General features: G+C 36.8%; 1 protein-coding gene across 7 annotated transcripts in view; it reads left to right on the top strand.

Annotated features, from left to right (window-relative positions):
• The first annotated feature begins 840 nt into the window (after nt 1–840).
• The window catches only part of LOC107598728 (serine/threonine-protein kinase DCLK2-like), a 53809-nt gene continuing 36126 nt past the window's right edge, over nt 841–18523 (top strand). For all 7 annotated transcript variants that reach the window (XM_016290141.1, XM_016290140.1, XM_016290143.1 and 4 more), the window contains exons 1-2: nt 841–1585; nt 8234–8574. In XM_016290141.1, the coding sequence (XP_016145627.1) occupies nt 1189–1585; nt 8234–8574 (738 nt within the window). In that variant the 5' untranslated portion in view covers nt 841–1188. The remainder of the gene's footprint in view (nt 1586–8233; nt 8575–18523) is intronic.

The following is an 18523-nucleotide window of genomic DNA, read 5'->3' as shown; positions in this document are numbered from 1 at the left end:
ATTTCTCCCCCCCCCTCCCTCTCTCTCTCTCTCTCTCTCTCTCTCTCTCTCTTTTAATCTCTCTCAGGAGTTGAAGCCTACAGCCTTTCTGTCCATGCAGCAACTGATGGAAAATGGTCTTTTTTTATGATGTTGTATTATGTGTTATTGCAAAAATGAGTGTATATATAGTATATAAATATGCATTGAACCATTATTGAGTCTTGTGTCTTGCCTCTCTACAAACCTTTAAATATCTGACACCAGGGTCCTAGAAATGCGGTCCTGAAACTGCAGCCTCCGCTATATTATCCAATTCGGTAGGTGGCGCTGTTACAAAAGAATAGGGTCCTAGAACTGCGGTCCAGTTGTGCAGGAACACCCTTCTCTGTATTTTTCATTTATGGGGTGAACTATCCCTTTAAAGGGGTCCTATTATGCTCTTTTACAAAGTCTTGATTTTGTTTTGGGGGTGTACTAGAACAGGCTCTCATACTAGGTTGTTCGACGGAAAATATGCGTTGTAGTCCAAACGAGTCGTTCGTTGTAGTTTTTGAAAAGTGATTTCTGTTAAATAAAATATCTCCTTTTGAATTGGACTTTGAGCTTTGTAACTTTGCAGATCTTTTTTATGCTCAAACAGCAACATTGCAGACTAACTAAAGTTGAAAAAGTGAAAAAGCATAATAGCACCCCTTTAAGTAATTTTAGCCCCTTTGAATGGTGAGGCCCCCTAGTGGGCCACGCAGAAGCATCGCTTTTGGAGAGAAATTAACGTTTTAGGACCCTGAGGAGGAGCAGCTCTCGTCCTCTCTTTCATGAAGGTGTGTGGTAAGTGTTGGCCTGATTGAGTGCCAGTGGAGGGATGAAGAAAACAGCGGACGGTCACGCGTGTCCAGCATGCGCACATACAGCTCTGCGCATCTCATCTCATCATGACCGGGGCTCACCTCAACTAGCGTCTGTCCTTGAATTGTACAGTTCTTGGATTTGTGGACTACTGGGACTAATATATATATTTTAACAACTTCTTTGTTTAGCTGTATAAAAGTTGAAGAGAACAGCTTTTGGACTGTTGTTTGACTGATTTCTTAAATGCATAATTTGTTGAAAGTCCTAAGAAGGAAGCAATAACACGAAAACCAGCAGAAACAACATAACAAAGCTAATTTATTCAAGGATCCGCGCATTGACTAAAAGGAAATAAACATGTCCAGCAGAAGCATCGAGTGGGAGCATTTCGAGGAGCGCGAGAAGAGTCACCGGTCCCCGCGGGGCAGTGGCGGTTCTCATTCCGGCTCGCGGGGTAACGGACTCGTGCCCAGTCCCGCTCACAGTGCGCACTGTAGTTTCTACCGCACACGCACACTGCAGTCGCTCACCTCCGAGAAGAAAGCGAAAAAAGTTCGCTTCTATCGGAACGGTGATAAGTACTTCAATGGCTTGGTGTACGCGGTGTCCGGTGACCGCTTCAGATCTTTCGACGCGCTGCTGATGGAGCTCACCCGCTCCCTCTCGGACAATGTGAATTTACCGCAAGGAGTCCGGAACATCTATGCTATGGAAGGAGGGAAGAAGATCACCAGCCTGGATGAGTTACTAGAAGGTGAGACTGCAAAGGTCTAAATGTCTGGATAGACACAACAGGCACTTCAAATTCTTTTCCCCATGTGACAATACATCCAGTAAAGCATCACTGGTATTATCATACTCAAGTCATTGTAAGGATGCATTGTTTGCAATGTTGCAACATGGCAAGTCAGAAAATGCTGGGTTGTTTCAACCCAACTTTGGGTCAAACTTGGACAAACCCAGCTGTTGGGTTAAATTTTTTAATGAAAATGTTAACCCAAAAGTTGGGTTAGACCATATTTGATCCAAAGTTGGGTTGAAACAACCCAGCATTTTTTAGAGTATAACTTTTCCAAGTCTCTGACACACATAAACACTGGATTTTAAATTCACACGGCAATTTTCTGTACTCTCTAAAAAATGCTGGGTTAAATATAACCCAGCGCTGGGTTAAAAAGGGACAAACCCAGCTATTGGGTTGTTTTGACCCAGCGGTTGGGTTATAACCCAATAACAACCCAATAGCTGGGTTTGTCCCTTTTTAACCCAGCATTTTTAAGAGTGTACTTTATTGGCATGATTGTTCTACATATTGCAAAGACATACTTTAAAAACAAACAAATAAATAAATGCACCAGTAATGTTATAAAAAGTGTTTATACACTGTATTTGTAAATAAATCTGTGTCTAATTTTCAGAGTGAACTTTAAACATTGCAACCCATGCATGCTAAGTAGGATAGCAGTAACTAGCATTGTTTTAACCAAGATTACTGTATGTTTATTTAATTCATAATCAGCTGAGGAAATAGTATATTAAGACACAGTAAGTTTCAAGTCATTTAAGGCCACCGTCATGGCCCATTCCTTCCCTGACTCAACTTGAAAATAGACATGGAACAGGATATTTAAGGGATATCCAAAAATGAAATTCTGTCATCATTTGTTCACCCTCTTGTCAAGCCATTAACAGAAGACAAAAAGAAAATATTTAGTTTGAACTGTTTTGGTCAATATAATGAAAGTCAGTGGGGTCAGGTCCCACTGGACCCAGCTGTATTTCAGGGTATGGACAAAAACACTGAGTCATAAATATTTTCAAAATACCTTCTGTGCTCCATAGAAGAGAAAGCCATTTAGAACAACATAAGAGTGAGTAAAAAATGACAGAATTGCCATTTTTGGGGGGTGAACTATATTGCTTTGACTGTCACTTGTCATTCAAAGCCAGCATTCAGTCACAATGAATAAGTAAGATTGTATAACTTGTATCTAAATGTTAATAATGTTCTCTTAGAATACATATTTGTATATGTATATAGCCCTTATAGTATGTAGACTGGACTGTCATAAAAACCAACCCAAATATCCAGACCTTGTTGTTATTGCGCTATGGTATTTCAATAATATAGTGAAAGCAGAATTCATTGCATAATTAAAGAATTTAACGTGGCAAATCACGTTATTCTAAACAATTCACGCTGTATGAGTATATATTTTTACTAAATTAGTGTGCTAGCACAAGTGCAGCTGCTGTGGTCCAGCATGTGAGATTGTGACGCAGAATGTGGCTCTGTGTTTGCTCAATGATGCAATTGTACAAGTGCTTTGCATGTGAAGTGCCAAGCTCAGCATCTCTTCACGCTGACTGAGGGTTGGCTTAGTTCTCTTTTGTTACAAATCTGTGTAAAGTCTTACACACACATGATCAAAGCATTAATGAATGCTACTTGCTAAAGATCACCAGCAATAGGCAACTATGTTGGAGTGTTTGTAGCTACAGATACTACTTACTGTACTGGCGCACCACACTTTGTTGAATGATGGGTACATCAGGGTCCCATCTGGACATCAAGACTGGTTATGAGAGGGTGATGGAGGGTTCATAACCTCAGTGGTTGTTCCAGTCCACACCTGAGTCCCATGTGAATGACATCAGTATTACTATTTTTCTGTCTTCCAACACACATATTATTACAATAGCTGCCATCTGATTTTGGGTCAGTTTTTCATCAGTAATAGTGACCCCATCTGGAGTCTACTTCATTAATTAGCCTTTTGTTAATTTCTCAGCTTAATAAAGCCCAGTGCCTTGGGAGTCCCTCCTTCCCTCCTATTTCTGAGGCAAATGGAGTGAAATTTAGTTTTTATGATCCAGTGGCGGTAACAATGACATTTATGTTGTGGATGAATGGTTGTAGTTCTGGGTCAGTGGTGGAACTAAACGTTGGCTATATTCTAAGTATTAATTGTTAGTTATTTATCTGAAAATGCTTTAAAAAATATTTGCATGCATGACATTTCCATTGTTTGGTGTTTTGGGTTTTGTTTTAGACATTTTGGTTTTATTATGTCTTAAATTTGGCTTATTGTTTTAATTTGAATTGCACACTAAACATGAAATATTGCATTAAAGCTCACATACCATGATTATATCACACATCTCTTCATACTCTCGTGAATAAAAAAACGTTTCATTCACACCAGGTGAGTCATCTGTTCTCAGTTGCCTCTCTTAGCTACTAAGATGAGAAACATATATATAATTTTTCATGTTAGTTTGAAGCCCACTAGTTTCACCAGGGGATGTAGACTTTGCTGTTCAGATTCAGATGATATTTCAGTTTATTTTCTGAGTAGACAGTGTTTATGTAATGAAACTAAATAGTTTGGTGTGCATAGTATGCACATCCAAGAGTGATGTCACTTACCATAATTTGTGTTCAGACATGGTCATTGTTTGCTCATTTTTATTTTTTTCTGTTTGACACTTAAATATATTCAGAAACATTCATCCATATGCTTGATCTAGACTCACATAGCTTGTGTTTATATGTGAGGTTATAAACTCCAAATGTAAGTGGCATTAAGGTATTTATTTCACTGTTTGCAACAGAATTGGATCTGTAAAGATCAAGGGGTGAGCTATTTGGATATAAATTTTGATTTAAATTGCGCTGCAGAAATGCAGCTCTGGACTTGAGAAGCACTTCAAACATATCTGTGCATATGTTCTACATTACTCAAGACTGCTCTAGTTCAGTGTGTTTATGTGTTCGTGAGAATGTCTCATCTCAGTGTGTGTGTGAAGTGGAATTCGGCCTCCAAATCCAGCTGAATGGTCACATTTTCAACTCCTGATATCATCTTGACCCCTCGACCTTAAAGGGGTCATATGATGTTGCTAAAAATAACATTATGTTGTGTATTTGGTGTAATGCAATGTGTTTATGCGGTTTAAGGTTCAAAAAACACATTATTTTCCACATAATGTACATTATTGTTGCTCCTGTATGCCCCGCCTTTCTGAAACACATCGATTTTTACAAAGCTCATCGTTCTGAAATGCGAAGTGTGCTCTGATTGGCCAGCTATCCAGTGCATTGTGATTGGCCGAATACCTCAAGCGTGTAACGGAAATGTTACGCCCTTTACATACTGTGATGCTGTGTCCTGGCGCGACGAAACAAACACTTTTGTCCCAACAGCACTGCACTCCTTAGGATGACAAAGCTCCATTTTCAGACCAGCTGTCTCTGTTTTAGTACCAAGATGTGCCATCATCACACATAAAAAAGCATGGCCTATATGCTGTCATGCACATTTTCAGGGGCTTTAAGTATTAACACAATATCTAACAGACAAGCCGAAGTTTAGTCATGTAAACGTTTCATAATGAACTCCATAATGAAGGAATTTAGGCAATGTTTCTTGGTAAATAATGTTTCATTCTTGTGGTATTCATTTATAAGGTCTTTTGGTTTGTGAAGTATAGCTATGTGAATGGAAGTGCATACTTGCTAACAGTTACATTGGAATTCCTGCAAAAAGGAAAATACTTTGCCTTGGACTTTGTCCAAAACCAGAGCTGAAAAGTGTAGAGAGGCAGATCTGGGGTCACAGATGGGTTAAGTGTGTTTTTATTCAACCCAGCCCTTTGCAGTCTCTGGTTATATTAGATGTACATTTAATGGCAGTATATTATTGTATTTACTTTTTTATGAGACACTGAGGTGTTTCATATGGAAGCATGTTTCCTCCTCAGTGTAAAAAAAATAAATACATTTTATTATTATATTTATACTACTAAATAAATGAGAGCAACTTTATATTTCACAATCACTATGGGCCCTATTTCAACGATCTAAGCGCATGGTCTAAAGCGCATGGCGCAGGTGCACTCAGGGCGTGCCCAAACGACAGTAAAACGGTCGGCGTGCCCAGGCGCATGGTCTAAACGGGTTGTCCCTATTCTCTTAACGAGTAATGAGTGTTTTTGGGGCGTAACGCGCAATAAACCAATCAGAGTCTCATCTCCCATCCCCTTTAAAAGCCAGTTGAGCTCGCGCCATGACGTCTTTGCTATTTACATGGCGGAATGTAATTTTTCATTTTTAAAAATGTTTGTGTGCTGCTGTGTGTGTAATAAGCAAAGTGTATGCGCGTTGTGCACCCGCCTATAGGCGCATATTACTAACGCACTCTTTAAATAACAAAGAAAAATATTGCGCCAGACTTTAGACCAGGTTTGAGTTGGTCTATGGCCCAGTCTATTTTCAGTTTCTCAAAATAGCAATGCGCCAACAATGCACCTGAACACACCTCTTATTTAGACCAGCACGCCCATGGGCGCACAAATGGGTGTAAATGCATTTGCTATTTAAACAACGCAGCGCAGGACAGGAAAATGAGAACTGCGTTGGGCTGAAACTAGCAAAAACACTTGCGCCGCGCCTTGTGCCGCATTGCGCCGAGTGTATGATAAGGCCCAATATCTCAGAATAGCAAATTTATATCTCAAAAATACAACTCTCAAAATTGTGACTTCATATCTTACAATTGTGCCTATATATAGAACTGTAACTTAATATTTTAGAAATATGACTTTATATCTCACAATAAGACTTTATTTCTCACAATTTGTAATTTCTCCCTGTTGCAACTTTCTCACAATTGCAACTTTTTGTATTATAATTGCGGTTTTATAAAAATTTCCACAATTGTGTCTTTATGTCTCGTAACTGCAACTTTATATGTTTGACTACTTTTATTTTGAACTTTATCTCACAACTACCTGTTTTATTTTGAGTTTAACTTGCAAAAATTATTATTTCATTTATTTATTTATTTTTTAAGTTTTGTGGGGTTTTTGGGTCCCTTAACATGCTCAAAAACTCTTGAAACTTGGCCCACTCATTGAAATTTGCGGCCATCAGGGCCAGGCAGAGATTCACATGGGGGAATCACCAGGAGGGCCCGTGGCACACTGCTTTATAGGGCCAATTTCGAGGGACTCTGTAGCACACACCTCCCAAAAGGAAGTCAGCTATTCTGGGTTTTGTGAAAAACATATGCTGTGGAATTTGTGATACTCCTCCTAGGTTTTTCATCTGATCACCACCAAACACGGTCAACATGATCTTATGGTTTGGCCATGGTGTGGCGATGAATTTATAGCGAAAAAAAGGGAAGCAGGAAATGTGTTATAACTTGCACATACTTTGTCTGATTTTGATGAAACTTCAGCAGTTTGTTTGTTGTATGATGCCATATGATCACATAGATGTGACTATTATGAGTCAAAGTTATAGCACCACCAACTGGCAACAGAAAATGCTTTTAAATCAGCCTCTTATTTTTACCTGATTTGCTTCAAACTTTACCTGAATAATGTCAAAACATGGTAGATGTAAAACTGTGAAGGGATTCTTGATATCTTATATAATGTTGCCATGGCAATGTGTCAAACTTGAATATTCTTTTGAGGTGTTTTTAAGGCACTTAACATGCTTAGAATTTCATGAAACTCGACACACACACACATCAGTATTAATGAGAGTTAGACACTGGCAAAAGCTCATTGATGGACTTGGAGCAGGCACTCTATAGCGCCATCTTTTGACAAAACTGGGTAGGGTTAGTTTTTCCTACAGTCACCAAACTCATAGTACATATATTGTACTCATCATGCTGGACAACTTTCTAATTTACAGTCATTAGCTACGACCAACAGGAAGTCAGTTATTTTTAGTTTGGATATGGATTCATGGAAAAACCATGCTGTGAATTAATGCATACTCCTCCTAGGAGAATCAGGCAATTCACACCAAGCTTTGTCAACATGATGCACAGATACTGAAGATGTTAAATTGAAAACGGATTTTGGATATCTTGAATGGTGTTGCCATGATGATTTATTAAATAACAGAAAAAAGATAACAGTAATTTTCTTATATCTTTAAAGTGCATTATCCAAACTCTTCAAAACTTTTTTACATATGGAGAACAAGTCATTCTTAGGAAACATGCTTAGTTTCATAAATTTATATAAATTGCTCAGGGGCCAAAATTTTTTTTATTTATATATATATATATATATATATGTATATATCAGACATTTCAGCTGACAGATGAAGGCTGTAATACTAAGGTTATATTTTTAGAACTTTTAGTTAATATATAAAATAGGCCGTATTCTTCACAGTATTTAAATGTCTACTTCATAAATGTCTAAAATCACCTCTTACCTCCAAACATGATGTCAAAAATGCATTTGGATGTGCATGTGATATAGGTTTTCATAAAAGTGGTACTTTATTCATAACTGAAGACCTATATTTGCATTTGAAGCACTTTGAACAAAACAATTCCATTCATCTTATTCTCCTTGTCGCCCTTGGCAGGTGAAAGCTATGTGTGTGCTTCCAGTGAACCCTACCGTAAAGTGGACTACACCAAGAACATCAATCCCAACTGGTCAGTCAATGTGAAGTCGGGCACATCCCGCTCGTTGCCATCACTTATCACCTCGAAGAACGAGCTACGAGAACGAGAGAGCAAAGATTTCATCAAACCCAAGTTGGTGACGGTCATCAGGGGTGGTGTCAAACCCCGTAAAGCTGTCCGGATCCTCTTGAATAAGAAGACTGCGCACTCTTTTGAGCAAGTGCTCACAGACATCACTGACGCCATTAAACTGGATTCTGGCGCTGTGAAAAGACTTTATACTCTGGAGGGCAAACAAGTAAGTGATAGATCTAAAAAGTTATTAAATACAATTATTTAAATAAAGATATTAGCCAAATCTCACAGGGGGTTGAAATGGCCCCTATGGTTTCAAACAGGATCATTAATCTAAATGTTGTTATTTATGCTCTGGCATTGTCTGGAAAAAATTGGAAATCAGCACAGACCTATTACTTTCACTCTGGCATAGTATCATTACTACATCTTTAATTTGAACACCTATCACTTTTTATCGCTGTGTTGAAGACTCTACAAACTTTCAGTCTATGAAGGGTCTTTGGCTAACTGCATTTTTAATATTATAGATGTATGTTTGCATAGAAACTAGCGATTAGCAATATTCAAAATGTCAGTCCAATTAAACTGTAAAAGTTGAAGACTGAATTTCACATGACAGTCCCTTTCCTCATAGGGAACAAATTTGCCTCAAACAAAAAATGCCAAAAAAAGTCTTTCCATTATTTTTTTTAAAAAACGATCTTTTTATGACCTGCTTATGCAATGAATCTGGGATTTTTTTCTTTTCTTTTCTTTTTAATGTAATCTCGAGAGATGCTTTTCATACGTTTTTGAAATGTACAGATATGTTGATTATATATCAGCAGATATATATTGTTTTTCTATTCTAGAAGTTAATATTTATCAGTCCTATTTATCAGCCCTAAGTATAAACAAGTTAAGTCAATTTCATCTGTTTTTTAGAGGTAGCTTCCTATACTCACTGTATTTCTCCTTTTCCCTGGGATGCGCCAATAGAGAATTGTCCTGGAAAAAATGAGGCCACACTTGAGTATTTTATTACCTTTAATACGATTTAGTGATGCTACCCTCAAGGGACTCTCAAATAATGATCTGAGCTGTTGTCATATAGATAGTACAGAATTATACATCAGGAGCTGGTAATGACCACCTGAACCCTCTTTAATTCTGAACATGCTTTAACCAGTCCAGATGGGAAATACAGATGGGGCATGTCTTTAGTCAGCTCTGTGGTTATTAGGACACTAAAACAAGTCATTCTCATTTCTTTTAAGTGGTTAACCCAATCTACAGTTCATTCTATGAATGTGTTCATGTGAATATGTTGCAGCTTCACATCATTCATTGATATTTCCATTTATCTTAGTAAATGAAATACTTCACTATAAGTAATCAAAATACTTTGGTTATTTACAGTAGTCTCTGAAAAAAAAATAGACAGGAACACAGATTATATTGGAATTGTTTGACAAAGTATAATATAGAGGACTGGCAGAAAGCACAATTGACCTTTGTATTCTGGTAAAGACATGGACACTGAGCATTCAGCCATGGTCTTTCCAGCAGAGACAGTATTCGAGACAGAGTGTGTCCCACTGTTTTTTTCTTCTCTTTTCATCTGTACATGTAGCATTTAATTTCATGTCTGTGTGGTGCTCTTTGTTTGTTTACTCATCTTTTAAGTTTTTGAGACAATGTATCCTTTTGTTTCCTAAAAATATAAATGTGAAAATTCAGCAAATAAAGAATATTTATTGTTTCTTTGGAACACAAAATACATTTTGAAGGATCTTCATGCAGAGATCTTATGGGGGCAGGGGAATTATCCCCTTCTGTTCTCATCCAAAAAGCTAGGGTACATGCTTGATGGGACGTGGGTAGCTGACACGTCTTGATGATGTTGTCAGGGATTTGGCACAGCAGTCATGAATTGTAAATAGAAAGCTCAAGGCTGCCTCTCGACCACCGTGAATCTCTTTGGAATTTAGTGAGGGAACTCATTCACATATCTGAAGTCTGTTCCGGCTTAATCTGCCTTACTTATGCAAAACTGCCTCCAAGAATTGCTTGACAAAGGTGAATGTAGAATTATTATGGTAATGTCTTAGGCTGGATTTATATGAGAAAGTGGCTGAAATAAGTCACTCACCTCATTCTATGTTATTTGGGTGGAAGAAATATTGTCATTTTGAGACCCTGCGACCTAATAAATAACCCTCATGAGAGTCCCACAGGGCTCTGTTTTTGGCCCTTTTCATTTCAGTATTTACATGCCATCTATATTTTCACTTGTTCTGAATAAGACCTTCCAACCCTCTACAATGTGAGTAAATCGCTTGCATATGCAACAAATTCTTCACTCTCGGGGACTAAATGATGTCTAACATTAGCCACTGGCTAATAAATTCTTATATTTTACTCGCCACTGTGGGAGTTGGAGGCTAAGAATAAGTTTAGCACAGATATATTTTTACTCGTCAAACACTAAAGAGTTTCACTCTCCGTCAAGCGATCTGTACTAGTTTTCATTTCATCTCAATTGATGCGCAGCATAGCTGTATTTGACATACGTAAACTCTAGTGTGAAGGCACAGAACTTATGTGCAAGCATCTTTGGCTGGCGCTCACCTATTATTGTCACTGTTGTGATTTCAGCATATCAGTTGGAGCGAACAACAATGTGATTAATATTCATGAACCCAGCAGCTCATTAATCCTTAGTGCGTTTTATTTTGTCATTAGTAATATAATCTGTATTATTATTATTATTATTTTATCAGTATTATTGTTTTTTTTCTCCTTTTTTTACAGAAACACTGAATGAGCAACAATATGTTAAACACCACCAGTATTTGTTATACTCATTTCAACCACAAGTTGAAATGACAAATATGCATTTATACATGGTTACCAAGTTTATTAAGTTACCTTTCAGATATTTCAGATATCAGATACCAAGTAACCTTTCAGATTCTGTGCACACTCTATATGTGTGTGTATATATATATATATATATATATATATATATATATATATATATATATATAGTGTATGTCTGTACACACTGAAGAGACAGAATTTGCTTTGTAACTGTGTTTACTTCAGAGCTTTTTTGGTTGTTTTGAGCAAGGCATCACTGCATGTCATATGTGATTACAGTTGGTACGCCCTCAGTAGGACTGTGAAGAGTTTGAGGCGGCATGTCCACAATGCACAGCTGCAAACATAAAAGATGAAAAGGACATCCCCTGCTGCAGAGTGTATATAGTGTCGCTATGCTGTTTCATGTTGGGCAGGGTTATATTGACTGGGATGCATTTTTTTATGTATGTATATATTATATGTATTTACAATACCTTTCAAAAGTTTGGGGTCTGTGAGTATGTTTTTTAAACAAGTCTCTTATTCTCACCAAGGCTGCATTTATTTGACCAAAAACACATTGTGAAATAAAATAACTGTTTTAATGTGTTTTAAAATGTAATTTATTCCTTTGATGGCAACGGGTGAATTTTCAGCAGCCATTACTTCAGTCACATGATCCTTCAGAAATCATTCTAATATGCTGATTTGCTACTCAAACATTTCTTATAATTATCAGTGTTGAAAACAGTTTGTGCTGCTTTATGTTTTTGTGCAAACCATAATACAATTTTCAGGATTATTACATGAATAGAAAGTTCAAAAGCACAGAATTGATTTGAAATGGAAATCGTTTGTTACATAATGAATGTCTTCACTCTTACTTTTGATCAATTTAATGCATTCTTGCGGAATTAAAATATTGATTTCTTAAAAGAACTTTTGAATGGTAGTGTGTTTATATGTAATTCTATATTGATACAGTGGGTACGGAAAGTATTCAGACCCCCTTAAATTTTTCACTCTTTGTTATATTGCAGCCATTTGCTAAAATCATTTAAGTTAATTTTTTTTCCTCATTAATGTACACACAGCACCCCATATTGACAGAAAAACACAGAATTGTTGACATTTTTGCAGATTTATTAAAAAAGAAAAACTGAAATATGAGGTATACAGCTATATTTGCAAAACCGAGAGGCTGCATGCATCTAAAATTAAGGTGGCCTTATCCATTAAAAACAAAAACTATCAATATTATTGTTTAAAAAGCTTGTCAATTACATATTATAAGAAAACACCACAGCTTTGCCAAGCTAAAACACTGTAGGCAGGGCCAAAAACACAGGGACAAAAAAAGGCCTTGAAATCAAAGAAAGTCCCCATTAAATGCTAAATTATGAATATTAAGGGGTAACATGCATGTTAACGTGATAGCCACTGGATGCCATCTGCTTCCGAGCATTCCAAGCATTCCGAGCCTAATTCCCGGCAGGTGGGGGTGGGGATGCTGAGGCGTAGGCACCCCACTGTGACTCCATCCAGCTCTGCTGTAATTGAACCTAAAGGCTGGAGGATTTAAAGTGCAGCTGGCAGGTGTGGGCCATGTTTAGGGGGGCTAGCGGATCTGTACTAGCCAACACAAGACTCTCTCAGTCAGATACGCTTCTTAACGTCCAAACTCCATGAATGCCAATCGCTCTTTTCCATTTCAGTTTTCCCTTAAAGAGCTTTGCTTGGTTTTACATCACAGAAGCAGATGGAGAGAAAGAAGACACACTTTCTTTGGCAGGAGTTCACATATGGGTTGCCAAATTAGTAATAAGTAAATAAAACTGACCAGTTTTGATGTATTAACCTAGATGTTAGATGCATTACGTCTTCTCCCAGCTGTGTGCTTTGTGATTAGCTGATAAAGGCAACCAATGACATGGTAATAGACCCTCCATAATGGTTTTATAAATCTGCATGAGGACAAGTCGGTCTCCAGGGAGACTGCAGAGGGGAGGTAGCATGTGAGAGGCTGGGAAGAGGGGTCAAACACTTAAGTTATCATTGCTAACCCATATGTGCCCTGCTGCCTCCACCTCTTCCTCATTGAAGTCACTTTAAAAGTCACTTTTGAAAACTCAAGTTTAGAGCTCTGTTGGTTTTTCAAGTCATTTGTACATTTGGTGAAAACACTCTACATAGACCTTAAGCTTTCTGAAATCTGCTTAGGAATGAGAAATAAGAATGTTATGTTATGTCCAAAAACACATGTTTTGTACCCAAGCCAGTTATCTCAGCATATACTTGAAAAGGGATCTGATTTGCAAAGCTGCAGACATGAATGGAAGCTGAAAAATGAGTGATCCTTAGAGAAATTAAGAGTCTAAAAATGGATTCATAATCCAGGAGAAAAAAGTATGATCTTTAATATGAGGTTTACAGAGGCTGTAAGTGACCTAGAATGAAATTAACTAGGAGAAATAAAATATCAAGTTAAAGTAAAAATTTACTCATAGACTTATGAGACTCTGAGACTCTGAGATTAAAATAGGGTAAAAAAGTATTTTGGCTTATGAAGTTTTTATTATTATTGTTATTATTATTATTTTATTTTTTTAAACAATTAAGCAGTTTTTTTAATTATTTTATTTATTTTATTATTACTTATTATTATAGAGAGAGAGGGACAAATTTCTCCCCCTAAGAACTTAGAAGCTTCATAATTTGTGAACAGAAAACATCATTTCACAATTTTTTTTCATTATGATATCAGTTGTATCATCTTTATATTCTTGATTTCATTCTGTTTAATATCAAAACATGCTTGGTCATAGAAGGGGTCCATTCAAGTCCTTGGACATATGAATTGCATTTTTAATGTATTACTATAATAGGAGAAAAAAAACATTTACATCATTATAACAATATAATAACAACATAATATATCCATTAACAATCAGTTATATTTTAGGTTATATTGTGATTCAGCTGCACAATTATTGTTATAGCTCTATCTATCCATCCATCCATCCATCTGTCTGTCATCTATTATTATTATATATATTTTTTTCTTTTTCTTTGTTTTTAAGCATCATAGCCTTGCCCAGCTCTGACATACACTCTTAAAAATAAAGGTGCTTCACGATGCCATAGAAGAACCTTTTTGTCTAAATGGCTCCATAAAGAACCTTTAACATCTGAAGAACCTTTCTGTTTCACAAAAGATTCTTTGTGGTGAAAAAAGGTTCTTCAGATTATAAAAAGATAAGCAAGAGATGGTTCCTTTAAGAACCTTTGACTGAATGGTTCTTTGTGGAACCAAAAATGGATCTTCTATAGCATCGCTTGAAGAACCTTTTGAAGCACCTTTATTTTTAAGAGTGTAGACGGAGGGAGAGTGCAAATAAGAGTGTTTTAGTGCCTGAAATAGGTGCTGTGTGTATGTCGGGTGTGATGGACTGTGGGGGTTGGTGATTGACATGTAGGCCTGGAGTACATTAACATATTAAAAGCCTTACGCCATTTTATTTTTGTATGACAGAATAATGAGAACAAGAAACTGATCTCTGATACAATCTGATAGCAGAGACAACAGACTTCAGACCACATCTCTTCAGGTCCTTTAAATCACATTAGATCATCAACTCATAGCAGTAAATAAGACACTTTGTTTCAATATTTTACAATCTGTCTGCTAGAGTTTATTTAGATGTCATAATCTCTTTGACCTGTCAATCACCCATATTAGTTTTACCTCACAGTCAGTACAGGAATAAGGAAATCGGATAGGGTTTTTATCTCTCTCAAGGGTTTATATTTCAAATTAAATGAATTGTGACAAAACAAGTGTAGGTTAGTTGCTTTCTTGCAATATAAAAAATGTGATGCATCCTGCGGTGGCTCTGAGGCACATGAGGACCTGCACATTGTTTGCTTCACTTGTTTTAAGGGCAAATCAGGATTAAAAGACTAATTGAGGTCAAAGTTTTATGAAGATAACAATCATTCTGTGTATTCTCATTAATATAAACTACCATCTGCATATGCAACATTACTGTAATATAACAAACCGTCTGTGTGGATGCTTCATGTAAGCAGCGGGCAAAATAGAAAGTGTCTCGTGTCTATGGCTTGTCTGACTGGCCCCCAGGTGTCACTAGGAGACACAGGGCTGGCACACGACCAGAAACGTGTCAGTGGAGCCAGCTGGGGTCACTGTGTGATCTCAGTGCCCTCTTTTGTTTTTGTCTGCCCAGTCTGGAGTCTTTATCAAATAAGTCCGACGGGTGCAGAAAAAGATTTCCATGTGCCCCATTGTTCATCTGTATCAGTTTCCTGTTTATTGTCATTTAAAAAAAAAATTTCTACACGTTCCTACACATTCCCCAATTCCTGTCCCCTTTTTTTTTTTTTTTTGCAAATAAATAATTCAAAGCATCAGATATAATGCTATTTTTAAGAAACATGAACCAGTTGAACCTCAAAAAAATGCTGTTAGGAAATAATAATGCTGATCCTGTTTCAGGATCCCTGATGTCTGAGAAGCAGAATAGAATTTATTAATGTTCCTCTTGAATTCTGAGAAATTGTTATTGGCACAAGTTGGTTTTTGCATGTAGGCCAGCATATACTGGTAAGTATATTATTAAAAGTATACTGGCAACCAGCAATAAAATGGTTTTAGCTGTTTAAATCTATGCTGGTATAGGCTGTTTTTGTTGTTTTCATAATGGGTCATGCGTTTTATGTTTCATGCTGTCCATTTCTTTTCTTTTATTTTCCTTTTTTATGGCATCTTGTAAATTGGTACAAATACATTTCTGTCTGATGTTAAAGTGAATAGCAGGTTTAACTTTTTCATTTTTTTAAATTTCATAAACATTCACCAATTCCTGTCATTCATACGTTTTTGGGGGAAAATGAATGCAAAGAACCAAATATAATACTGGTTTTAAGAAACTTGGACCAGTTAAACCTCAAAAAAAAAAAAAAGACTGTTAGAAAAAATTTACTTTCAGGATTCCTGCATCTCAGAAACAGAATATTGTTTATTAATGTTTCTAATCTTATAATAAATGCTGTGAGCAAATTGTTAATCTGCTCAAGCACAAATGTGGCACCATTATATCCGCTAAGATTATTCAGGTACACAATTTAAATAATAGCATTAATATTATAACTTTTTTTTTATTTTACTTAAAATTCAAATGTTAAATATTGTAAAGCTGATAAGCCCTTTGATTGACTCAATCCCACACAGCAGATTTAGCGTGGGAAGCCTGGTGCTGATGTTACTGTGGTTTGACAGCTCATCTCATCGCAGTGATAAATGAAAGCTGATGCCCTGTTCTCTGACTTGTTCTCATCAATTAGACTTTTGATGACCGACTTCTGAGACTGCCTTTATTCTTCTGTCATGTGTGGTATAAGCTGTGGGAGCTGCTTTAGTTCTTTTGTAAAAATGTAAAAAAAAAAAATAAAAAGTGCTTTATGTGGTAACATCTAAATTCAGAACAGTCAATGAAGACGAAGAAGAGAATGATGTGTAGCTCCCGGCGCCGATTTATACTGGAGTCGCACCGGTAGTGACGTCATGGCTGTCGCCGGCCAACGAGTTGGTGTTTTTTCAATGTATGCTTCAGACACGGGTCACGACGAGGCGTTCCCCATAGCGACCCCTAGAGGACGCAGTGTCTCGTTCCCTACTCAGGGAACCATGGTTACATAAGTAACCTGAGACGTTTTCAAAGATTTTGGGCATGTAATCTTTTTAAATGGTATTTGAATCTCTTATGATCGCCAAGTCTGTATTTATTTGAACAAAAATACAGTAAAAACAGGAATATTGTGAAATATTATTACATTTTAACGGAATTGTTTTCTATTTTAATATATTTTAACATGTAATTTATTTCTGTGATGCAAAGCTGATTTTCAGCAAACATTACTTTAGTCTTCAGTGTCACATGATCCTTCATAAATCATTCTAATATCCCAAATGTAGTGCTCAAGAAACATTTATTATTATTATCAATGTTGAAAAGAGTTGAAAACAAGGATGCATTTTTTTTTTAGTTTTTAATTCAAAGTTCATAAGAACAGCATTTATTTAAAAAATAGAAAGTTATGTAAAATTATAAATGTCTTAACTATCACTTTCAGTCAATTTATTGCATCCTTGCTGAATAAAAGTATTTAAGTCTTTTAGAGAAATTGTGCTGAGCACAAATTTTGAACGGTAGTGAGTATAACAACTGCATAGTTATACAAAAAAAAAAAACATTAAAGGTTTAGTTCAAAAATGAAAATTAGGTTGTGTTTTACTCACCCCCGAGGCATCCTAGGTGCATATGACTTTCTTCTTTCAGACGAATCCAGTCGGAGTTATATTAAAAATTCTCCTGGCTATTCCAAGCTCTATCATTGCAGTCAGCGGGTGTTGCAGTTGAACAGTCCACAAGTCGTCAAATAAAGCTTGCGCATTCATAATAAAACGTGCCGCAGACGGCTCCGGGGGATGAATAAAGGCCCCCTGTAGTGAATCAATGTAAGAATTTTTGTAAGAAAAATATCCATATTTCAAATGTAATAAACACTTTTCTCTCACTTCCGCTGACTGTCATACACTGAAGCAGTTCTGGCGGATGACGGATGGTTTTTGTTAATTTATGTCAATTAATGTCAAACCCACTTGACTTGGCAGCGGAAGCGTCCCATTACATTACTTTAAACGTATCAGCTGCTGAACACATAATCGTTACTGGATTTTCTCTGTGAAAGGCTCATTTGTCAACACTGCCTTTAATTGCCTCCATTATTAATGGCTGATGTGAGGAAAACCTTTTTCCTTAACTGCCCCTCCTCTACTTTAGTAGCTAATGGTTGACAAACTCCTCTAAGCCTAGAAGGGTCCAGCTCATGCAAAGCCTCTGAGTAATCGATTTTGCTTAAAAGAAACAGCAAAGCTAACAGCACATTAGCAGTAATCAGTGCTGGAGCTATAGGTGCTGTTCTGTTTTTCCCCCTTCAAGTCTATTTGGCTAATACTCTGATATTGCATTGTCCTTTCCTTTTTGTTGACATTCAAGTACTCTGCATTGGCTCTCTGGTCAAATAAGAACCCAAATGGCAGAACCATAGCATGTCTTTGTTTTGAGCATAAAACTCCTCCCCTCATCCCATTTAAGTGCTTTATATTTCTAAATCCTTTCGTTCTTTCTGTCTTGACACAGTGTAGAGCAATGCAGCTCTTACACCCTTCATTATTGTCAGCCAAATGAAGCAGGGCTGTTATTAGTCTCAGCACCCTGTCAGGTCTCTCTAAGCACAGGCCT

Source organism: Sinocyclocheilus grahami, unplaced genomic scaffold (assembly GCF_001515645.1).
Source record: "Sinocyclocheilus grahami isolate Dianchi unplaced genomic scaffold, SAMN03320097.WGS_v1.1 scaffold255.1, whole genome shotgun sequence".
NCBI classification, from domain to species: Eukaryota; Metazoa; Chordata; class Actinopteri; order Cypriniformes; family Cyprinidae; genus Sinocyclocheilus; species Sinocyclocheilus grahami.
This window is presented reverse-complemented; position numbering and strand designations above follow the sequence as displayed.